This window comes from Mustela putorius, unplaced genomic scaffold, assembly GCF_011764305.1.
Source record: "Mustela putorius furo isolate JIRA1106 unplaced genomic scaffold, ASM1176430v1.1 tig00003853_pilon_pilon_pilon, whole genome shotgun sequence".
Taxonomy (NCBI): Eukaryota; Metazoa; Chordata; class Mammalia; order Carnivora; family Mustelidae; genus Mustela; species Mustela putorius.
In genome coordinates this window covers 27,310,503-27,334,155 of record NW_025422005.1, presented here as the reverse complement: position 1 = coordinate 27,334,155, position 23,653 = coordinate 27,310,503, and the positions used below count along the sequence as shown (strand labels likewise).

The following is a 23,653-nucleotide window of genomic DNA, read 5'->3' as shown; positions in this document are numbered from 1 at the left end:
CCCGACCCAAATTCTGCCTCATCCACCTCCTTAATTCCTTTCACCTGCTTGGGTGGACCAGCAGGATTTTCCCAGCGCTTCCCCTCCCCCACCACCGTGTCCCTGCCTCTGTGCTCTGCACGGACAGCGGGAGGGGGGCGGGCTTTTTCTAAAGCACAGTCTTGACCATGTCCCTGTGCTCTGCTCCTGTCTTCGGTGGATCCCCATTTCCCTGAGGGGAAGTCTAACCAGCTTCAGCGCGGCCTACAAGATTGCGCGGCATCAGTCCCTGCCTGCCTCTGAACACCCAGGCTCACCTCCCTTGACCCAAAGATGCAGCCCACGACAGCTCCTCCTCCCTCTCCTTTGAGGGCCCGAGCCCTCCACCCTCAGCCGAGGTCACCATTTGCAGGAAGACGTGGACTGGTCTTTTAGGGACCACAACTCTGGTACTGCCCCATCCCCGAACTGACCATGCCTTCCTTAGTGGCAGGGTCTGTGTCCCCCTAGACGGTAACCCTCTGGGGCAGGGGGCCCAGACTCAGACACAGGGTGCGCGAGGATGAATGGGAACACGCGGGTGTGTGGGGTCTCTGCTCCGGACGCAGAGAGGGTGGCGCAGGTCGAGGCTGAGCGAGCGCTCTCTGCCGGGCGGGCGGGGCGCAGGCCTTGGCCGTGGCTGTGGAAAGAGGAGGGTGGAGGCCCCGCCCCGCCGTGCCCCTCCCGCCGCCTCGGCACCCCCCTACCGCCCCGCGCCGCCCGCCCACTCCGGCAGCAGCCGCGAGGGGCGGCCGGCAGAGCGACGCGGAGCCCCGCCGGTGCGGACCTCGACGACGCCCCCTGCCCGGAGCCCGCGCGCCCCGGTGGCCCTCGAGGGCCGGGAGCGGCGCCCCGCGGTCGCCCCTGCAGGTAAAGGCGGGGAGGCTGGCGCGGACGCGGGGGTTGGGGGCTTCGAGGTCAGGACCCGGCCTAAGCTGCCCGTGAGACTGTCCGGGCCAGCGGCTCCGCGGGGTGGGGATGAGTTGGGGACTCAGGCCAGGGGGTGGGCGCTAGGGTGCGGGAGCCTGTCCCGTTCCCTGCTCCCCGTTTCCCCGGCCAGAGATGCCCAGGCAGAATCCCGGGTAAAGCCGTCTTCTTCCTTCCTCTCCCAGAAGTGGGGGCCCCAGCCACAGACAGCTGGGTGGGATCTCCCATGATGGGGCTCTGGGCACATCACTTCACCTCTGGGAGTCTCTCTTCCCACCTGCGAAATGGGAGCGACCAAGCTTACCCCACAGGGCGGTGGAGGAGAGAGGAGGGGTGAGGGGCCTTAGAGCCCCCTCCAGCCCCAGGCAAGGGAAGCCCCTCAGCTCCTCCCTTCCCCCTCTCCCATCTTTCTCCCATTCCTGGCCCGCTGGCGACCTTCCAGTTCCTCTGTTTTTCTGCTTCTGCCTCCAAGTCCCCTGTGCTAGGTGTTCTGGCAGTGCCCCCAAACTGGAGACTGGTTTGTCCCTACCAAAGGCTCAGCACACCCCCACGGCAGCTCAGACCTGAGACTTGCGGGGGTGAGAAGGGCTGGGGTCCGAGAGCCCCAGAACCTCCTTCCCCATCTGTCTGTTCGGGGGCTGGAGACACAGGGGCCCCGGGAGTCCCCGGGTACAGAAGGATTGTTCAGCCAGACGGGCTCCAGAGTTGCCAGCTGGGGAAAGGCAAACCCTCTGAGTTTGCTGGTTGTGTGTGTGTCCCTGTGTGTGAGTGTGTGAGCCTGTCAGTGCGTGTGTTTGTGGGGTGTGCGGGGGACAGTGAGTGTCCACCAGTATGGTATTAATGTGTATGTCTGTCTCTGTGTGCTTGGGTAAGACCCCCAGTGTGAGAGAACCTGCTGGGTTCCCGGTGATGCCAGTGACTGCCTTCCAGGGGGCCCTGGGGGCCCAGAAGGGCTTCCACCCGTCTGCCTGCAGTGCCTCTTCCTAAGACCTGTGCCCTGTGTCCAGGGTCCACTCCGCCCCCCCCCCCCGCCCAGGGGCTGGGGTGGCCGGGGTGGGGGGTGGTCAGGTAGCCTGGGGTTTCTCTCTGGGCACAGACCCTAGCTTCCTGATCTGATGGGGGTGCCCTCAGGGAGCCCATTCTAGAGCCCAGGAGAAGGGTGGGGGTCTGGTGGGCACCAGCTATGGGGGGTGTTGGCGATCTCAGTCAGGCCGCAGATGCCTCCACCGGCCTCCTGCTAGGCTGGGGCACAGCAGCAGATCCTTGGACGATCACCCCAAAATGATGACAGCACACCACAGACATACACGTCACACACAGCTATGCTCCCTACTACTGATAGTCACACACAAATACACATGTGCACATGTTCGGAACACGCACCACCACGGATGCTAGAATGACGGGCACATGTGTGTGCACCCGCATTCACACCCAAACTCCACCAGACGGGTGGTGGGCCCCACTGAGCCCAGCCAGACATACTCAGACAGGACAACACTCACACTCACACTCAGACACACTCACCAGGGTCTCTTTCTCCGGTTTCACTTTGTCCACCAGAGTGAAAATGAGCGTTTCCGCTCTTTGGCTCAGTGGAAGGGGAAAGAAAAAATGGAAGTAAATGTGTCTGCTCACAAGAGGGAGGGGAAAGATACCAAACAGGGCTGTTAGCCTGACCACCCTCCACGAGCTCCCCTGCTCCTGGTCTGACTCCAGACCCTCCAGTGGCAGGCGTGGGGCTCTCCCTGTGGGACGCTGGGGCCTCAGTGAGTGGCTCCCCCCCCCACCACCATGAGTGTGGCCTGAGGGACTTACAGAGTTGGAGTCGAAGAACCAGAGAGGCTCAGGGCCCTCTCCTGGGGTGCAGCTGTGTCCCAGGGTGCCCATCGAGGGGGAGGGAGGCACCATGCAAGCCACAGTGTGGGAGGGAGGGACTCTCCGGGAGGCAGCACCAAAGACACAGCCCTGGCTGGGACCGTCAAAGAGAATGCGAGCTCTGACAGGTGCAGGTGGTGGGCAGGGTGAGGAGAGGCCATTCCAGTCAGGGAAGAGCAGGTACAGAGGTGTGGCGGAGCAAGGTTCTCTTAGGGGACAGTGAGTAACTGGTGGCTCACACAGTGGGGGGACCAGTGGGACTGAGCACTCCTTTGGGGTCAGGTTTCCAAGGACGCTGACCAGAGAAACAGTGCACCCTGGGAGTCTCTGTGGTTGCTCTGGGGACCAAGATGAAAGGGCATGTTATAGGCAAGGACCTCACTGAGGGGCCTGGGCCTTTGGAGGGGAAAGACCATGGGGGCTTAGGTGGGTGGTTGCCATGGGGATGAGAGGAAGAACCAGATGGAAAGGAGGAGGGGGAGAGACTGGTCGGGCCTCAGTGACTGACTGGCCGTGGGGGTGAGGAGAGGGTAGGCCAGGACGTTTGCCCCGGGTGGCTATGGCCTATCCGCAGAGGAGGCAGGCGAAGGGGAGAATGTGGGTTTGGACCCAGGTGTCTGGTACGCTGAGATGGTGAGGGACTCCATGTGGGGCGTGGCCATGAGTTCAGGGACATAGCTTCTGGGAGGCCTGGGGTGTGTCCAGAAGCCCGAGTGGGTGGTGAGGCCCTATATGAGCACACGACCGCCCAGACATCACCCAGGGAAGTCGCACTCCCAGAAAGGGAATTCCAGACCCACTCTGTTTTGTGGGCATTTCCAAGGAGCTGGGTGTGGACAGTGGGTCTTGAATGAAGGCAGCGGGGTTAAAGAGGGGAAGAGCTGGCTTGGGCCGTCGGACAGACCTGGGTTACTTTCCATGTGACCTTGGCTAAGCAGCTTCCCAGCTCTGTGCCTCAGTTTCCCTATCTATAAAATGAGAATGCTAATACTCATCTCTGGGGTTGTTATACTTGCAGAGAGGCAAGGAGTGATCCCAGGTCACAGCAGTAGCACCCAGGACGTTTACCCAGACTTCTGATCAGTATCGGTTACACTTCTCTGGGTGGATCCTGGGAAGGGACGTGAGAGGACTTGGCCCTGCTTCTGCTGAGATTCTTGGAAAGTTTTGAATTGGGAGGTGACTGTCCCCATGCAGCCTGAACTGGTGGAGATTCTGGGCTCTTGGAGGTCAGGGGGAGTGGCAGAGGGTTCGTGCCTTGTGGGCAGGGCCGTGCTGTGGGCTCCTGGGCTCGTGAGCTCATCCCATGGGTGGGCTTATGGAGACTCCCAGAGGAACCTGCCTGAGGTCATACAGCAAGCGGCCAGTGACAGAAGTGAACCAGAGGCCAGGATCCTGGCCTCAGGCCTCCCTTCCTCCCCACGCTGCCCCGGGAGCAGGGCCCATCAGGTTTCTGGGGCAGAAGAAACTTTGTCCCCTGAGGATTTCTATTATCGCTTCTTTCTGTCCCCTTGGGAGAGGGTCACAGTAAGAGTTTATTGGGCACCTACTGTGTACTTGGTCTATGTTCACATGTCTCATTTAGTCTTTGTCACAATGCTGCAAGGCAGGAATCAGTGGCCCATTTTACAGAGGGGAAAGTGGAGGCTCAGAGAGATTAGTAATCAGGCCACGTGTCACCTTGCTGAGTGCTGAGCTGGGATTCACTCCCAGGTCCATGAGGATGTGAGGCTGATGTTCTTCCCGCTGACCTCCCGGGTCTCTGCCCTTTCCAGGACCTGATTTGGTGCAGAAAGGGATGGAAACTTAACTGCTGAGCATCCACAGAGCCCCAGGCATTTTCACAGCCCAAAGCATCTGCTGGGGGGTGGGGAACATGAGTAGCGGGCATAAGAAGGTCAGGCCTGGAGAAAGGCCAGAAGAGAGGAGCCCAGGAAGGTGTTTTCCAGTAGCTAAGAGCCTGCTGTGGTCCTGGGGGGCTCTACGAGGGAGGACCGCCTCTGGAAGGAAGGGATCCAGGGTTCAGGTCTCAGTTTTACCCCTGGCTGCTGTGTGACCTCAGGTGACTTCTCCGGGTCCTCATAATCCCATTTATGAGATGGGCCAGTAATGCCGTCCTGCCTCTCCTCAGCGCCTGTGGCGAGGAGCAATGCCGATGTGGAGGGGGGGCACAGGTCATGTCTCCTCTCCCAGGAGGCCTACTCGGTGATGTCCATCCCTGTCCCACAGCCACAGGCCTCAGAAGCTCTCCCTGTGTCTAGCCTTCTTCCCTCCCACCGTGGCGGCTGCTGGCTGCTGTGCAGCTCTGCGTGGGCCCTTCAGGCCACGCTCCTCTGACAGGCGACCGTGGCTCAGCTAGTGGCAAACATTCTTTTCATAGTTCCGGGAGCACAGCAAATCCGGCTGCTTAGCCAGGAATGCAGAGTCCCCTCCTGCAGCGGCAGCAGGGGCTGGGCGTGGGGGGGCATAGGGGGAGCTCCTGGGGGTCAGGCAGGAGGGGTGTGGGGACCCCCACCTTCCCCTACCGCCCCCACTGTGCTTCTGCTGCAGGGAGCTGCGAGCCTGCCCTCATCCTCTGCAGACTCCATCAGCTTAGCTCCAGACGCTGGGGCCATCCCCCACTAACTGGCTGGGTGAACCTGGGCAAGTGACTTCTCTCCGAGCCTCGGTTTCTTCATCTGTAAAATAGGGTTTATAATACTAACTTCAGGGGCGCCTGGGTGGCTCAGTGGGTTGAAGCCTCTGCCTTCGGCTCAGGTCATGATCCTGGGGTCCCAGGACCGAGCCCCACATCGGGCTTTCTGCTCAGCGGGGAGCCGGCTTACCTCTCTCTGCTGTTCCCCCTGCTTGTGCTCTCTGGCACGTGCTCTCTCTCTGTCAAATAAATAAATAAAAATACTAACTTCACACGGCTTTTGGGAGGCACACGGTGATGACAGATATAATAATAGCAGCGAGCATTTATTGAACGTTCCTATGCAGCAAATACCGCTGGACCTTCGCTCTATGACATTAACTCACTTAAATCTCACACACGCTCTATGAATAGGAATTGATCCCCATTTCATGGATGAAGCCTCTGAAGCACGGATGAGCGAGGTCACAGGCTAGGAAGCAGCAGGGCTGGGAGAAGAACCCAGGCAGCTGGGCTCTCAGCTGATATTTCGAGCAAGACGCTCAGCTGGGCCTGCTCCGAAAATGGGGACTCCCTGCCATGAGCCCATCTCCAGGGGAGGCCGACTGTTTGTCTCAGCGCCATCTGCACCTCAGTTTGGAAAGTTGGGATGGGGCGCAGGAGTGGGGCACACCCTGACCAGTCTCCGTGGGAGCCCCCTACGGAGAAGCCGGGAGGGGGCGGGTACAGACTGTCCCACCCACCTTGGGTTTGGGATTTAGCCGGCCAGGCCGTGGGCTCCGTGCAAAGAGGAGATGTCGCCAGGGGAGGGGCTCAAGGAGGAGATTAGGAAAGGCAGCTGTGGGTGGAGGTTAAGAAGAGAGTCCCATTGAAGTCGGCTGGGGCCCGGCCGCCGGCCCCGGCACACCCACCCGCCCCAGCTTCCCATTTTGCAGGACTGAGGGTGAGCCAGGTGATCCAGGAGGAGGTTTCTGATGCCCTTCCTAGTCGCTGCCCGTCGTGGTTTGCAGCCTGGCCTGTCCCTGTGGCCATCCAGGTTACGGCTGCACAGGTGGGGTAGAAGAGAACCGGGGACAAGGGCCCCGAGCCTGAGGTGCCCCGGAAGCCCAGTTACACGGGCTCTTCAGCCACCTGGGGGCTGAGCGAGCCCCAGAAGTTCAGATCTGGCCCCTGTGCTTCCCAGCCCTGTGACCTTGCTGAACAGATGTCACCCCTCTGGATGTCAGTGCTCCTCGTCGGAAGAATGGGGCAGCAATTCCTGCCTTACAGGGTTAGGCGGGAGTTAGAGGAAATAGTTAGAGGAAGCTAGGAGCCTGCCTCGTGCTGTGTCTGGGGTGCACGGGGCTTGGGATTGGGAGGCTGTTGTTACTAAGGGCTCCTGTGGGGCGGGCTGGGGAGCCAGCTCTAGGCTGGGCCCAGTGTGTCCCCCTGATCCTGATATTCAGGCATATTCGGGCTGCCGCTGGCTAACCCTTGTCATTCCCAGTCACCTGTCCATCAGAGGCGACGAGCCAAGCACGGGAGCCTAGATTCAAATTCAGTCTTTACCCCTCATGAGCTGTGGGCCCTGGAGCCCACTACTCAACCTTTCTGTCCCTTGGCTTCTCCATCCGTGAAAAGGGAAGACAAAGGACCCACTTCACTGGGTCGTTGTGAGGATTAAAGGAGATAATCCAGCACAGAAACCCAGAGCCCCACACGTCTTGGGTACCAGATAAATGTTAGCTAAGATTAGCGAGTTCTTTTGTTCCTTTATCTTCTTTTCATTTTTCCCACCCTCTGGATAGGCTTGGGACATCCCCATCTTCACGCCCTCATCCATGCTGTCCTCTCAGCCTGGACGTGTGGCCTGTCCTTGCCACCACCTCATTTAAGGCACAAAGTTATCCTCTGAAGCCCAGAGCCCGCCTGAGTCCTTCCCCGTTCCCTGAGCCCAGGGCTGGGGCTGGGGCTGGGGCAGTGGGATGGAGAGAGGCCGGGCTTGAGCTGGCCGGTGAGAACCTCGCGCTCGGCCGTGGGCCGGCCTGGGCCCTCAGAGAGGAGCCTCACGGCGCACCTCTAGGGTCTCAAAGCTTGATGGTGGGGATGGGGGCAGGTCTTAGCCGAATCCAAGGGAAAGCCTGGGAGCTGCTGGGTTCGGCATCTGGCTGCTTGTGCAGCAAGAGACAGGGCCGGGGTGTCAGAGTTTCCATGGGAGCGCGCAGAGGCGAGCAAGCAGCTGGGGGAGAAAGTGACGCTGCGGCTGGCCTCCCTGCCAGGTGGGCTGGCTAGGTGTCCCCTCCCCACCCACCCGGGGAGTCCCATCTGGGCCTGGGCTCCAGCCTGGGCTCCCTTGTGTATAGCTGTGTGTGACAGAGACGAGGCATGATTGACGGAGGCAGAAATGGGGACCTGGGCATCCATGGCTCTGCCCACCTCACCTCCCCTCTCAGCAACCTCCCGTGGCTCCCCATTGCCTTCCAAAGACATGCAGGCATGGCATCAAGGCTCCTCACTGTGTCGCCCTTGCCTTCTGGGCCCCTGCTTGTCCTGTCAACCCCGTGGTCCTTCTGGACCTTCCCCGTATCTGCCAAGTGGCTTCCCACTGCCTGAAACTCCTTTTCTGACTTTGTCTGCCTTTCAGACTCCTACTCACCCTTCAGGATCCAGTTCTAGTGTCCCTTCCTCCGTGAAGCCCCTGGAAGAGCTCAAGGGGGAGGCAATGGTCCCCCCTTTGGGCTCCTGCAGCTGGGAGATGTCAGCCACTTGTGTGACAGGCCCTTGTCCAATGCTAGTTTAGGGCAGGGCCCGGGGCTGAGCTGTTTCTGTGCCCCCAAGGCCCAGCCTTGGTCGGTTCCTCACATAGTAGGAGCTTTCTCAGGAAGCCTAGCCTGTGGAAGGGGCCCCCCAGCCCAGGGCCCGATAGGGAATAGGGACTTCTCCAGTGTGGATCCTGGTGTGGAGAAGGAGCTTCCTCAGCCCGGGCCCGGGGACAGGAGGAGCTCCACTGCCCCAGCCCAGGCACCCATGGGCTTTGCTAAGTGTGCGTGGAACAAATAAAGGAAGACCGTTCCCTCGGCCTCCCACAGAGGAGGGGCTGAGATTGGGGCCAGTTTCCAGCAGGGGCTCCAGGTAAGAGACCTGCAGGCAGGCCCCGGGGGCCCGTGGGTCAGGGTCCAGAGGCTTCTAGGCTCCCGGCAGCTTCCTCACTGTCTGTTTCCCTCTTTCATCCCCAGGCCTTGGCTTTGCTGGGACCTTCGGAGGCCCCTGGGACCTGAGAGGTAAGCTGGATATGGGGGCAGGGTTCTCTGACAGCCGCGGCTGGATGAGGCCGGTGCTTGCTGCTGTCTCACTCGGCTCCCTCCTGCTGCAGCAGAAGCCCCTCCCCGGCTCAGGGTGTCCTAGCGGGCAGCCCCTCTCTCGCACAGGTGACCTCAGCTCCCTGTGGCCCCAGGCTTTAAAACCCCAGCCCAACTCGGAAGCAGCTTTTTCTCATTTGTGAACTATTTCGCCCCAGCTCCTTGGCGGGGCCTGTGTTTGCTTGGCCTGCCCGGGTGCAGTGGCCTGGCGGCGCTCCCGCCAGGCCCCCTCCCAGCCCAGCCCGGCTCCTCCTGCCGCCGCCACCGAGCAGGGAAGCCGCGAAGGCTCTGGAATCTTGGCCGGCGCGAGGAGGCAGCGGGCGGCGGGTGGCGCTCCGGAAAAGGCTGCGAATATGAACCAGAAGGCGAGGGATTGGCTGCCGTGAAGGAAGGCCGGGCAGGGGGTTGGGGATGGCTGGGGGCTGGCAGTGGTGGGGGAGCATTTCCATGTTCTGTCCGCTCAGAAGTTCAAAGCCTCTGCTGGGAAGTGGGCGATGTCAGCAGCCGAGGCCTGAGCCCCTTGGCAGGGAAGGGCCAGTCCCCTGGCCACCTGCCTGAGGACACATACTGCTCTGAGTCCTGCCCACTGCTGGGCCTCTTCTTCTTCTGCCCCGAGCTGGCTGTTCCTTCCTCCCTGGAAGAGTTTTTTGCCCCAAGATGCTTCTCCCCAGGAGAGTAGTGGGGCTTCTACCTTTTACTCTCAGAGCTGGGGAGCCTCTGGAGCCGGGGAGATGGACCTCATCCTCTGTGGGGAGGGAGATCCCGCCCAAGCCGCCTATGCCCCAGAGCTGAGAAGGACTCTGGAGGAACCACAAAGAACAAAGGCCTCTGGAAAGCCATCCTGTGGGCGTGGCTGGAGGTGTGTGTGTGTGTGGGGGGGTGTCCTAGGCCTGGAGCTGGCACACCCAGGCTGCAGACCCTACTGAGCACCTACTGTGTGCCAAGCCCCAGTCAGGGATGAGGCAGGGGTGGGGTGGGGGAGAGGTGCCCAGGAGGAGGAGCTGAGGGAAGGCTGCTTGGAGGAGGAAGCCCATGAGCTGTCTTAAATGAGAAATAACATGTTTGCTTGGAGGAGAAAGATCAGAAGGGAACTCTGGGCAGAGAGGGCCGTGAGGCAAAGGCAGCCAGGTAAGCAGGTAGAAGGAAATACTGAATAGGCTGAGGTTTCTGGATATGAGGACACTGGGGCTCAGGGCTGCAGGGGGCTCCTCCCACCCCTAAATGTGGGTGCTTTCCCCAAGGGAGGGTCCATGGCCTTGTCCAGGCTACAGCAATCTGGCTGGTGAGGGCCTATTTTTATCTCTAGTCCATGCCTCTCCCCGTCGAGTTCCAGACCCGAAGTTCTCTGCCTCCTGGATGCGCTGCTGTTAGTCTGAAATGTTCCACCACTACTCCTCTGGACTCTAGAGCTCTGACTGGCCCTCCCAGCCTCCCGACAGCGCAGCTTCCCGGGCTGAGCCCCCTGCGTCCGGGAGCCTCACCTGCAGAGGGAAGGGATGCTGGACTCTTAGCAGATCGAGGCCTGGTAGGAGAGGCAGGGTGGGCAGAGAGCAATGCCTCAGTCCTGCCATCGACCTGGAAGCTGAGGTGGCCCTCAGACAGCCCTGCCCCCACCTGGCGCCCCTCTCCACCCCCCAAGTCCCAGATTCCAGGTGGTTCTTTGGTTTTAGAGCAATCCTTGTGCCTGTGCTTTGAGGCGTGAGGGGTTCTGAGTCTCCGATTGATCCTGAAGGACAGAGAGCTCAGCTCACGGGCGCTGTAGGCACTGGACTCCACAAGTCTCACCCAGCGAGGTCCGACACAGAACTGACGTCAGCTTGAGTATTAGGGCCATAACCGCTGGCCTGCCAGAGGGTCCCATCGAGTGACCCACAGCTAGAGACTTACAGAGGCTAGAACTCAGACGGGGATCGAGGTTCAAGGACATAGGAGAGGAGAGGGACAAAAGGGGTCCCAGAGATGGGCAGAAATAGGACAGTGACACAGAGACGGGATGAGAGAGACACTCAGGAGATGCCTGAGAGGCACAGGCAGGTGAGGCTCTGGGTTTAGTGACACTGAGACACAGAGGAAGGGGCACAGATGGCCGCGGCACACACCCACATGGCGCCTGTAGCAAGCTGCTCCCCACCTTCTTACTCAGTGCATGACCCACGGTGATCTCAGGGTTTTGCCAAGCTCACCATCAACCTCTGCCCGCTCCATCTCCTCCATTTTAATTGATCCACATCCTACTGAGTCTGACGTATGCCTCCTCCTCCTCCACAAAGCCACTCAAATTGCAGAATAGTGTGGAACTTATCAAGTCGGTACTAGGGAGCCACTGGAGAATCCAGAGCAGGGGAGGGCCATGGGCAGAATTGTGTCAAAGTGTGGTCCACACACAGGCAGCATCACCTCACCTAGGAGCTTTTTAGAAATGCAGATGTTGGGCCCTACCCCAAACCCACTGAATCAGGATCCCTGGGCATGGGGCCCAGGAACCTGTGTTTTATCTGACGCACACTGAAGTTTAAGAAGTGTGGTTGGGGGATCTATGGAAAAACAGAAGCTGAGTGAGGATGGCGGGGGAGGCTGCTATGATCATGCAGGCGAGGATTTGGCGACTTAATATAACAAACCTTTACCAACTGGCGGGGATTTTCCTGCGCGGTGTGTTGGGAGAGTATAAGGTCTGTATTACGGCAGACATTATGGGGAGAGAGAGGCAGCAATAGAAGCGAGAGAGGTAGAGGAGGGCCTACAGGATTGGATTGGGTGTGTAAAGGAACAGAGCTGTCAGGTACAGTTGTACAGGTTGGTTACTGTACAAGGGCACCCAGGAAAGGCAAGGCAATGAGAGTACCTGAATCTGCTGGAAGGAGGGGTACCCCTTTCTAATTGCGCTAAGGCACTGTACAGGCTAGAAAGATTCCTCATTGCCCTGTAAGGAAGGAAGGGTCAGAAGTGATGTCCAGGGCACCTGGGTGGCTCAGTGGGTTAAGCCGCTGCCTTCGGCTCAGGTCATGATCTCAGGGTCCTGGGATCGAGTCCCGCATCGGGCACTCTGCTCAGCAGGGAGCCTGCTTCCTCCTCTCTCTCTCTCTGCCTGCCTCTATGCCTACTTGTGATCTCTCTCTGTCAAAGAAATAAATAAAATCTTAAAAAAAAAAAAAAAAAAAAAAAAAAAGAAGTGATGTCCAGATATCTGGCCTGGGCACTTGGGAGTGAGAAAGAGCAAGTAATGGGGAGAAGATAATGACCACAGTTCGGGCAGAGGTGTCTAAGGGCCAGCCAGGTGAAAATGCTCAGCTCAAAGTTGAACATTAGAGTCGGGCTCAGGGCGAGGTCATACCTGGAGACAGATGTGGGAACCCTCAGTGGTGGGATTGGGACTGTAGGCCTGCCTGGCAAGAGCTGGAAACTGTAGAAGAAACATCCAGAGACAAGGGGTGAGGCCTGAGGCAGCTCCCTGGGGCAAGCCTGGGTCTGCAGAGTGGGCAGGGGAAGGGAGTGGAGAATCTGAGGAGGAGCCTTTCCAGGAAGGAGGAAAGCAGGCCCCCAGGCAGGATTCTGCACTGTGGGGGGCAGGGAGCAGAGAGCGATGAAGTTTAGAGACAGTCCTTGTCTGTGAAGGAACTTGGCTGAGAAGGTTGGGGAGAAATGAGGGTGGCTGGCGTCAGGGGTCAGTTGGGCCTGTGTGGACAGGTGATGGAGAGGCTGGAGATGGGGTGGGGGTCATATGCAGACAGCGGGAGGCCCTGGGGAAGGGGTGTGGAGGTGGCTGGGCCTTGAGTAGGCACGCACCCTTCTCATCTGAGACTCAGTAGAGGAGTCAGGAGGGGCGCCTGGATGGCTCAGTCAGTTGAGCCTCTGCCTTCAGCTCAGGTCATGATCCCAGCTGGGCTCCCTGCTCGATGGGAAGCCTGCTTCTACCTCTTCCTTTGCCTCCCACTCTCCTTGCTTGTGCGCTCGCTCTCTCCCTCTGTGTTTGTCAAATGAATAAATAAAACATAAAGAAGAAAACAAACAGGAGGACAGGAGAGAGCTCCTTAATTCCCACAAGCGAGGGAGGAGGTGGGGGAGGAGGGCCTGCGGAGCTGCCTGCTGGGCAATGGGGGGCGGGCATCACGCCCAGTGGGTGAGGAGGGCAGCTCCTCTGCTCCTGTGCGAGACCCATGAGTGTACCCTAGTCCTGAGCCAGCTGTGGGACCCCCGGTTCGTCCCACTTCTGGAGCCGTCAAGGGAAAAAGGCCTGGAAGACCAGAAAATGGACTCTGGAACTTTCATACTGGCCTTTGGCAGTAAGTCAGCTGAGATTTTTAAGGGTTTGGAGAAGCTGTTGGTTTGCAGCAAGAGAAACTGAAGTGAGACTGAAGGGAGAACTTTCTGGCCTTCAGGGTAACGGGACAGAGCGGCACACCTGGAGGGGACAATGGCTTCGATCACCTTAGGGAATCCTTTCACAGGTGAGGACACAGAGGTTCAGAGAGGTTAAGTTGCTTGACCAAATCACACAGCTCATACGCAGCTGTGCTGGAACAGGAGTCCAGGGGCTGCCGGCAGGTAGGAGGGCGTTTGGGGTCCCCAGGGCCGGACCCCCGAGAGAGAGAGAGCCTGAGCAAGAACTGCTGCTCACCTGTTGAGGGGGCAGGGACAGGGCTGGGGAGAGAGACAGAGACCGGGAGAAATGAGTCAGGGCCAGAGACCCGGGGAGACAGCAGAGAAGGAGGCTGAGCCGGTGGGGAGACCGGAGGCACCAGGGGAGCAAGCGGGGCTGGCGATCCTGATCCCGCAGAAATGTCTCCACAACAGGAAGTGTCTCATAACATACCTGTGGTTTGGCGGCCCCCGGGCTGCTGTGGCTCCCCACGTTCCCCCAGCCCGGCTGCGATGTGCAGGGCTGTGCAGGACTGCGTTCTGTCCAGCCCCCAGCCCAGGAGGGGGGCCACCAGGGCCACACTGGCTCCCTTCTGCATGGTCCCCGGGAGCCTCCCCCTCACCGCCCCCCCCCCCCCATTCCATCTGGACCTCTGGTAGGTCGTCTATGAAATGGAGGACCGGGAGGCCTCTACATTCCGTCGGATGGGGGGCTCTGTTGGTCACCCCTGGGACAGGACCCCCGGAGAGCCAGCACGGGCGGGGAGGGGGTCACTGTTAGCTGGTGGCTCTGCCCCTCCCTCAACCCCCCGTCCAGGAGGAGAGGGGTCTCTATTGGTGGCACTTCTTGCTGCTGGTGCCCCATCCTCCCGCTACCCCGAATGGTTCTGAAAGACCCTGGAGCTCTCTGTGCTCCCAGCCAGCCTCCTTGGCCGCCCCAGGAGGAGGCCCAGGCTGCCACAAAACGCTGACTTGGACAAAACGCTGTTTTACGGAGATTTGTTGAAAAGGGGGAAATCCCCACTAAGGACTTGCAGCTGTGCAAACACCTCGGCTCCCCGGCCGCCGCCGCTGCTCCATCCCCTGAATCAGCGTCTCCTTCCGCAGCCCACCTCATGCCCCTGCCAGCCGGGCCTCCTCCCAGCTGCCCTGGCTCCTGCCTTCCCCCCTCGGAGGTCACCAGAGAGGGTGATGGCTTGCCCAAGGTCGCACAGCAGAGCCGGCCTGGAACCCTGATACTGCTTGGCCACCGCTGCTGGAATTGTGAATTCCAAGTGAATTGTTCTTTTCTCTGCACTTTTGCTTCCTGCGCAGGCTGCTCTTAGCTCAAGTTCTTTGACGGAGGCCACGTGAGTGTGCCCTCACCTCTTCCCGTTCTAGCTCACCTGTGTCCTCCTGGCCCAGGCTGAGGGGAGCTCCCAGGGCCATGACACGTATCTGCACGAAGAAAAGGAGCGAGGAAGTTATCGGTGTGGTCTTTAAACTTCCAGTGACCTGAGCGCATCCAACTTCTGTCAAGTGTCACTGTGTGCCAGCCAAGTCCTGTGCTGGGCACAGAGTGGGGACAGAGAGGGACACAGCCAAAGAGGGCTGCAGAGCTGTGACGGGGCTTACAGGCCTGGGTGGGGACCAGGACAAGTGCCTGACAGGCTTCCCGGGGATAAGTGCAAGGATAAGTCGGAGTCTGGAGGCCCATGTCCAGAAGGCACAGAGCTTCAGGGAGCTGAGGGCAAAGTAGGCCAGTGGAGAGGAGGCAGGGGACACGGAGCACCCAGGCACCCTCGGCTTTGAGGGTGGCTGGGTTGGGGGCAGTGTGTCCCAAGAGGCTGTCACGACGGGCCGTTCCAGGGACATGGTGCCTCTCGGCAGCCCCGTGAACAGGCTCGGCACACTCCTTCTCCAGGCCATGGGCTTGCTCAGCTCCCTAGCCTTCCCTCCAGGAGCTGGAGTGATGTTCTCTCCTAAACCTGCAGGCAGGCAGCCTGGAGCCTGTCTGTCTGTCTGTCTTAGCTGCTGCCCTGTCCTGGCTGCCTCCGCCCGGCAGTTCTCGCGGACCTCTGCTCAGATGTGGTTGCCCGCTCTCGCCCTCAGGCACATCGCTGTACCTCCCTGAACATCGGGCTCTTCATCTGCAGAAAGAGAAGTGGGGTGTGTGGGGGGGTCCTCCTTCCCAGGGGCCTTGTGGGAATGGAAGCATTTACTGAACAAAGCACTAGCCGGTGCCTGACCGGAGGCCCTGGAGCGGCGAGTGGGAGCTGCCATCCTCCTGCAGCCCCTGTTCCCTGCAGAGGGGACATCTGCTCCGGGTCCTGTAGCCGTCCTGTCGCCCCCAGCCAGGACAGCACCGCTCACGAGGCACAGGGGGTGAGGGAGGCATGCTTGCCAGAGCCTGGCACGGCCAAGGAGGTTGGAAGGTAGGGAGGCTGCTAGGGGGGCTTGCCTGGGCTCCTGGCTGCACTTGGGGCTCTGGCCTTGGTGTCCTGCCTGCCTGTACTCCCCCACAGTCCTCTGCCTTAAGCCCCCTTCCAGTTGAGCCTGATCTGCCCTCTCGCCCCTCACTGGCCTCAGCTCCGTATGGGAAGAGGGTCAGGGCTCCCAGAGCCAGGGCTATCCTGAGCCCACGGGTGGCGGTGCCATGACCTTGGCCTGTGGCCTACCCAGGCCAGAACTGCCCTCTCACCTCTCCCTGTTTTCTGCTGCAAGCTCCGCCCCCTCTGCCTGCTCCCCCACCCTCCCTGCCCACCCTCCAGGCAGAACATTTTGGCTGTGTGTATGGGTGAGCACCCCTACTCCAGTCCTGCCTCCCGTCCCCTGCCCAGCGCAGATGGCCAGTGCAGGAGGACCCTCATCCTTCTCCAGAGAGGTGAGACCATGTGGTGTGGTTAGGGGCTCGGACCCTGTGTGTTTCCTCACGTGGAGAGCAGGAGAGGCAAGCCTCTGGGGGCTGCAAGGTTAGGGCAGTGCCCGGCCAGAGACTCCATCAGCCAGACCTCCCCGAGGACCGAGCCCATAGGCTGCGGCCTCTTAATCCTGGCGTCAGTCACGGTGCAGACGGAACAGGGTGCCTGTGAGGGTGGTGTCCCAGGCAAGGTTCGCGCTGCCTGAGCTGCTGTTTCCACATCTACAAAACGGGGGTAAGAACAGTGTGAGCCTCGGGCAAGTGGGAGGACTCAGTGAGGTAGAGCCCGCAGAGCCCTGGGCTGGAGACCCCCGCAGGTGGCGGACGTTCCTGTTTTAAGCTTAGGGGGAGCTTGAGGGACATCTGCCTGCCCAAGGTCACAAGACAGGTTGATGGCAGAGCTGGGCTGGCAGCTTCACCGGCCTTCTCTGGAGCCCGGCATTCATTCCTTCGGAGCTCAGTGGGATACTGAGCTGGGAGGAACGTTAATCTCAGGACCTAGCCCAGGCCCGGGGAAGGCCTTGCTCCCCACATGCATCCCCGGGTACACGGGCACACAACCCACCCGCAGACCCTCCTGCAGTCGGGCGCCCGGTGTGGAGAGGCCCCCAGGGGGAGGGGAGCCGGAGCAGGGAGGCAGGGGCCGTGGGACTTTCCTTGGATGTTCCAAGTGCCATGGAGGGGCACCTGGTAGTGTCTCCGACCGCCGGGGCCGCCCCAAGAAGCAGGATGTTAGTACAGCTTTTCAAAAAGGACATCTCAGTTGGTTAAGTTGGGCAGCTCGGTTGGTTAAGCGTCTGCCTTCGACTCCGGTCGTGGTCCCAGGGTCCTGGGATGGAGGCCTGCTTAGCAGGGAGTCTGCTTCTCCCTCTCCCTCCGCCCGTCCCTGCTGCTCGTGCTTGCTCTCTCTCTCTCTCTCTCTCTCTCGCAAAAATAAATGACATCTTCGTTGAGATACAATTCACATATCATACACTTGGCCCATTTAGAGTGTCCGATTCAATAACTTTTTAAAATGTGTTTTAAGATGTTGGCAGCTGTCATCACAGTCAATTTGCGAACATTTTCATCACCTCTGATGGAAACCCTGCCTGCTTGTGATTGCTTGCTTCTCCCCTCCCCACCAGCCCTAGGCAGCCACCAGTCCACTTTCTGTCTCTTTTTATTTACCTCTTCGGGACACGTCGCAGAAATGGAATCGTGTATGATATGATTGTGACCGGCTGCTTCACTCAGCATGACGGTTTCAAGATTTCCCTGGGTCCCAGCACGAAGTGGCACGTCATTGCTTTGCGTGGCTGAATCCTGTCCCACGGGGTGGCTCGGCCGCGGTCTGTCCGTTCAGCCGAGGATGCACATCTGTGTTGTGAGGACATCTTATCCCCTGAGGAAACAGGTTCCCGGAGTGGCAGTGCTCAGGCTGCATGTCCACCTCTAGTCTTCCCCACCCAGGCCTTGTTCTCGGTGCTGGGCTGCAGGCTGTGACAGGGCTAGGCAGGGACACAAAGGGGTGAGGGGTCAGCTTTCCAGAGGAGAAGGTGACAGGTCCCCGCGCCCTGAAGGAGGAGTAGGAAATTGAAAGAACATGGAGGGTAGAGAAACAGCAGGGACAAAAGCCCAGAAGTGTCAGGCTGCCTGCAGAGTGGAGAGGCAGAGAAGGGGGTGGTGGGTGAGAGGGTTGGAGACAGGCGCTGACTAGGTTTTAGTCTTTACCCTTGAATCCCTACTAGGCACCACAGCCTTGATCTTGAAGGCAGAGGGGAGCCCCAGGAGGACTCACCAATGTAATGTGAAGTCAGGCAGACCTCAGGGAGACCCCAGTTCTGCTGCCCTTTGGTTTAGTTTTGTCATCTGGAAAATGGGGATGACAGAAATGATAACTTGTTCAAGGCCTGAGAGCTTTAAGGGAGTTCCTGTCTCTGGCGAACTCAGCCCGCCGCTGGGCAGAAAGCAGGCCCAGAACATGGTAGCGGGTCTCGCCATCCAAGGGTCTCAGCAGGGGTGCGCCAGGGTCAGATGCCTGCTCTGCAGGGGGCGTCTGGCTGCCAAGCCGCTGGCATGGGGGCGGCTGAAGTCCAGGGGAGAGGGTGCCCGGGGACGTGCGTGTGGATGGAGAGTCCTGGGCGGGCTTGCGGGAGCTTCAGGGTGACTCTCGCGGACTCGGACACGGCGGGCGTTGCTCGTGTACAGCACCTCCATTCGGATCTTTTGGGGAGTCCCTGGGCCTGGTGCGAAGCCACGCGGGGGCTGGTTTGACGGCTCCTCTCGGTTCCTCCCTGCAGCACGCCCGCGGCCGCCATGCGGGGGGCTCTGCCGCCCCTGTCTTCGCTGCTGCTGCTGCTGCTGCTGCTGCTGCTGCTGGGAGTGCGGGCCGAGGGCAGCCACCGGAGGCGGTGCCGGCGGGGCCGCGGGCTACGCGCCGGTGAAGTACGTGCAGCCCATGCACAAAGGACCTGTGGGGCCGCCGTTCCGCGAGGGCAAGGGCCAGTACCTGGGTGAGCACCTCCCCGCCCCGCAGGGCCTTGGACAGCTCCTGACCCCACACCTCCTTGCCTCCTGACCCCCCACCAGCCCCTCCCTGGCCCCCAGTCACAGCCTCTCCATCCCCACCTGAGATCTACACCACGCTTCCCTTTTCCTCCTGACGCTGGTCGGGAGCCTCTGACCTCGGAGCGGCCGGAAGTGGGGCGCGCCCCGCCGGCAGCGGTGGTCTTCGGCGGGGGTGGAGAGGGGGCGGGACGGAAGCTGGCGGGGTGGGGGGGCAGTGGGGCCGACTCCAAGGAGGGCTGCTGGCGCCACCTGGCGGCCATTTCAGCCCACAGGTCGGGCAGGGATGGGAATCCCTCCAAGCTCTTGGGGAAGGTCCCGCCTGGGTATGTCGGGTACTAGGAGCCCCCAAGAGGGCCGTCGGACCTAAACCCCTAAATCCCATCTCCCATGAGTGCTCGGAGGGGGAGAGGGAGTGTGGTCTTTATGAAGAGATGTAGTGTTGCCCCATGGGGGCGTGGGTAGGTGCCACCCATGTCTCCACGGGCGGGGCCCCTGATGGCCCTTCTCTCTCTCTCTCTCTGTCCGCCTCAGAAATGCCTCTACCGCTGCTGCCAATGGACCTGAAAGGCGAGCCTGGTCCGCCTGGGAAGCCCGGGCCTCGAGGGCCCCCTGGCCCTCCTGGCTTCCCAGGAAAACCAGGCACCGGAAAACCAGGACTCCATGGGCAGCCTGGCCCCGCCGGCCCCCCTGGCTTCTCCCGGATGGGCAAGGCTGGTCCCCCAGGGCTCCCGGGCAAGGCTGGGCCACCAGGACAGCCAGGGCTTCAGGGCGAGCCAGGGATACGAGGGGACCAGGGTCTTCGGGGGCCCCCAGGACCTCCTGGCCTCCCTGGACCCTCAGGCATTGCTGTCCCTGGGAAGCCAGGCCCCCAGGGGGTGCCAGGGCCCCCAGGATTCGGAGGGGAGCCAGGGCCCCAGGGGGAGCCGGGGCCCCCAGGTGATCGAGGTCTCAAGGGGGATAATGGAGTGGGTCAGCCAGGGCTACCTGGGGCCCCAGGGCAGGGGGGTGCCCCTGGACCCCCTGGCCTCCCTGGTCCAGCTGGCTTGGGCAAACCAGGTTTGGATGGGCTTCCTGGGGCCCCTGGAGATAAGGGTGAGTCGGGGCCTCCGGGAGTACCGGGACCCAGGGGGGAGCCAGGGGCTCTGGGCCCAAAAGGGCCCCCCGGGGTGGATGGTGTGGGGGTCCCAGGGGCAGCAGGGCTGCCAGGGCCACAGGGCCCAGCAGGGGCCAAAGGGGAGCCAGGAACCCGTGGACCCCCTGGTCTGATAGGCCCCACTGGCTATGGGGTGCCAGGACTGCCAGGCCCCAAGGGGGACAGGGGCCCAGCTGGGGTCCCAGGCCTCTTGGGGGACAGGGGTGAGCCAGGTGAGGATGGGGAGCCAGGGGAGCAAGGCCCACAGGGCCTTGGGGGACCCCCAGGACTTCCAGGATCTGCAGGACTCCCTGGCAGACGTGGGCCCCCTGGGCCCAAGGGGGATACAGGGCCCGGAGGACCCCCAGGAGTGCCTGGGATTCGGGGTGACCAGGGACCTAATGGCCTGGCTGGGAAACCTGGGCCCCCAGGAGAGAGGGGACTTCCTGGGGCCCATGGGCCCCCTGGACCAACTGGGCCCAAAGGTGAGCCGGGCTTCACTGGCCGCCCTGGGGGACCGGGGGTGGCAGGAGCCCTGGGACAGAAGGGTGACTTGGGGCTCCCTGGGCAGCCAGGCCTGAGGGGCCCCTCAGGAATCCCAGGGCTCCAGGGCCCAGCTGGTCCTATCGGGCCCCAGGGACTGCCAGGCCTGAAGGGTGAACCCGGCTTGCCAGGGCCCCCAGGCGAGGGGAAAGTGGGGGAACCGGGAGTGACTGGGCCTACAGGGCCCCCTGGGGTCCCTGGTTCCCCAGGACTCACTGGCCCTCCCGGGCCTCCTGGGCCTCCTGGTCCCCCTGGCGCCCCGGGGGCCTTTGATGAGACTGGCATCGCAGGCCTGCACCTGCCCAATGGAGGCGTGGAGGGCGCTGTGCTGGGCAAGGGGGGCAAGCCGCAGTTCGGGCTGGGAGAGCTGTCAGCCCACGCCACGCCCGCCTTCACCGCCGTACTCACCTCACCCTTCCCCGCCTCGGGCATGCCTGTCAAGTTTGACCGGACTCTCTACAACGGCCACAGTGGCTACAACCCAGCCACTGGCATCTTCACCTGCCCTGTGGGTGGGGTCTACTACTTTGCTTACCACGTGCACGTCAAGGGCACCAACGTGTGGGTGGCCCTGTACAAGAACAACGTGCCAGCCACATACACCTATGACGAGTACAAGAAGGGCTACCTGGACCAGGCATCTGGTGGGGCTGTGCTCCAGCTGCGGCCCAACGACCAGGTCTGGGTACAGATGCCATCGGACCAGGCCAACGGCCTCTACTCCACTGAGTATATCCACTCCTCCTTTTCAGGGTTCTTGCTCTGCCCCACATAACACCACGGGGGCCTTGCCTCCTTGGCCTCCTCCTCTTTAGTGGTAGAGAGACCTGCTCAGTTACAAGAACCTCCATTTAAAGAAAAAACCAAAGGCTGAACAGATGCGGAAGCAGAAGCGGCCGTGGCCTTGGCCCGAGGAGACTGGTTTGGTTTCTCCCTCCACGCAGGCTGAGGTGGTTTCTGGAAGAGGCTGGCCTGAGTTCCTCTCCCCCAAGTGTCTGCGCAGTGTGGGGGTTGCGCCCCCGCTGTAGGCAGGCCCCCAGGACACTCAGCCCCGCTGTTGGAGCCCCCTGCCCTCTCAGGAGTCCTGGGCTCTGCTGGGTGGGGAAGGATGCTGCTTCTCTGGGTCAGAGCGTTGAGGGGACTGAGCTTCCCATTCCGTTCCACCAGGGAGACACAGGCCCAAGCCCTGCCCTTCCTGCTGGCCCCCAAACGGCACCTCGGATCTCGGCTGGGGCTCTTCCAGCTCCCCTGGGAATTCCAGCAGCAGATGGTGGGTCCCATGAAGAGTTTTTGCTTCCGGGGAAAAGCAAAGGGTGGGGGGCATCGAGGTGGCTAGAGTGGATGCCTTGCCAGGACTGCACCCCCAGCGCGATGCTGTGGCAACAGGCCTGTCCATGGCAGGTGCAGGAGCTCGGCCCCTTCTCTGCAGGCTCCTGGAAAGGGCCAACCCCGTTTCTGCTCCAGCTGCAGCCACAGGAGCGGTGGTTTGTGACGGGAGGAGCACGGACCTGGGACCCGATGGCAGCCTCCATCTCCCAGGCTGCTCCCGCCCACTGGCTTTGCTCAGCAGAAGCGCAGTCGCGCAAGCCCTTGGGGACTGACTGCTTCAGCAGGCACGGGGCAGGACCGACCAGCGGTGAACTCAAGTACCCTCCCTCTCCTTTCCCCTGCTGGGGGAGGGCTGATTTCTTCATACAAAATTGTAAGGTATCCTGCCCCCCGCAACCCAAGTGTCCCCAAGGCAGAGAGCCTCTTTTTCGGCCCTCGGAACAAGGTACACACAAGCTCGGGGATGATGAAGGCTCCCCCCTGCTTCTCCTTAACAAGAACCATATGGTGGGTATGTGTGTCTACTAGAGGGGTTAATCTGAGGGGGCTTCCTCTCCTCCCCTCTGGTTCCAATTTCCTGTTCTAAGCAGGATTAGGGCCCAGAAGGCTGGGACTCTGAGGAAAACAGTGCCAACAGTCCTCCTTTGGAATGAGTTGACTCGGGATGTTTCTGCCGTTTTTCCCAAGCAGAGCACCCCCTGCAGGAAACGGACAGGATCCCTCTCCTATCTGCTAGTTCAAGCTCAATGGATAAAGCTGAGATTAATGCTGGGGCAAAGATGGCCACTTTCCGGGGGCGAGGGTGGGGCTCGGGGCCTCTCCCTCAGCTTGCCGCAAGCCAACCCACGTCTCCGTACCAAGTGTGAACTGGGGTCACGCAGTGTGGTCTTCCACTGCTCTGATTCTGGCCGGCACCAGACTGTCCATGTTGGACATGGTGGTGGCCGAATTTTGGTTCGCTGAGCTCTGGGTTCCTGGACCAGCCTCCTCCCAACCCACTTCTCCCAACAAAGCAGGCCCTTTGACCGCTCGCTCGCTTTGTCTTTCAAAAGTGAAACCCAAAGCTGTGCGAGGGACACTTGAACAGCTTTTGGCTAGGCCTCATGGTGGATCGCTTGATCCCGGATACCCAAGAGAACTAAAGAGTCACACCAAGCCTGGTGGGGTCCTTTACTCAGCCTCCTTCCTGGGCCAAAGCTGCCACCATCTGACCAGCTAGGGAGGGGTTCCAATGGGTGGAAATTCATTACCTCTGAGGGGGAGCCCAGGGGACTAAGGAGGGCACTGGGGAAGCCAGAAAAAGAGCTGTTTCACAGAACTTAGCTTCGGCTAAATGTCATTCCAGAAGCCTTTGGGGGAGGGGTGGCTGGTGTTTCCGAAATGTCTATGGGAATTTAGTTCCAGGTGTCCACTTGACTAGCTTTGATAAACAATGCCAAGTTTTAACTATGAAAACTATGGTACTTTGGTGCATTTTTTATATTCTGATTCCTAGGTTGTTGTTTTTTTAAGATTAAGGTTTGAATGTTTTCATTAGTAATTTCATTTCTAACCTGGTATAGGAAGCTTAGTTCTCTACATACCTATTATGTGCCCTGTGTCACAGATTTGGGAAAAATGCACTTGGGAATCGAAAAGGGGGGTGGGGCTTCTTTTTGAAAAGAAAAACAGCAGTATTGACTGTCTGTACTGACACAACTCCAATAAAACCTGTTGTATGAACAGCGCCATGCGGGCCTGGTAGCGATGCATGGGGGTCTCAAGCCTCTGGGGCTCTTGCTCTGCGCCTTCTCTCAAGGAGCATGAGTTCCTCCCCAGGCCCCCAGCCGGGCTACTGTCGCCATGTCAGAAATGCTCCGTGATCCTAGGCTGCCAAGCCTCTGCACCACGGAAATGCCAAGAGGCATTTTAGGCAATCAAAGCAAGACAGTGACTGGAGCTGGGGGAGATGCTCCAAGCTTCCCTGGAACATTCCTGCGAGCTCTCGGGGTAGTGGAGCATGACAGCTGGCTCAGGGTCCCAGGGACCAAGTTTCAACATTTGAT

General features: G+C 60.5%; 1 protein-coding gene and 1 long non-coding RNA gene across 2 annotated transcripts; one reads left to right on the top strand and one right to left on the bottom strand.

Moving 5' to 3' along the window:
* Positions 1-751: 751 nt before the first annotated feature.
* COL8A2 (collagen type VIII alpha 2 chain) lies at positions 752-23,330 on the top strand. The gene is given in 5 exon segments (XM_045064196.1): positions 752-888; positions 8,674-8,718; positions 18,337-18,415; positions 18,417-18,549; positions 19,136-23,330. Coding segments are annotated over 3 exon segments (2,115 nt in total). The 5' UTR covers positions 752-888; positions 8,674-8,718; positions 18,337-18,352; the 3' UTR covers positions 21,055-23,330.
* LOC106003772 lies at positions 17,003-18,754 on the bottom strand. Its single transcript, XR_001176451.2, has 3 exons — positions 18,665-18,754; positions 17,835-17,905; positions 17,003-17,544 (listed from the first exon to the last, which is right to left on the bottom strand). It is a non-coding gene; the product is annotated as an uncharacterized LOC106003772 (long non-coding RNA).
* Positions 23,331-23,653: the final 323 nt, after the last annotated feature.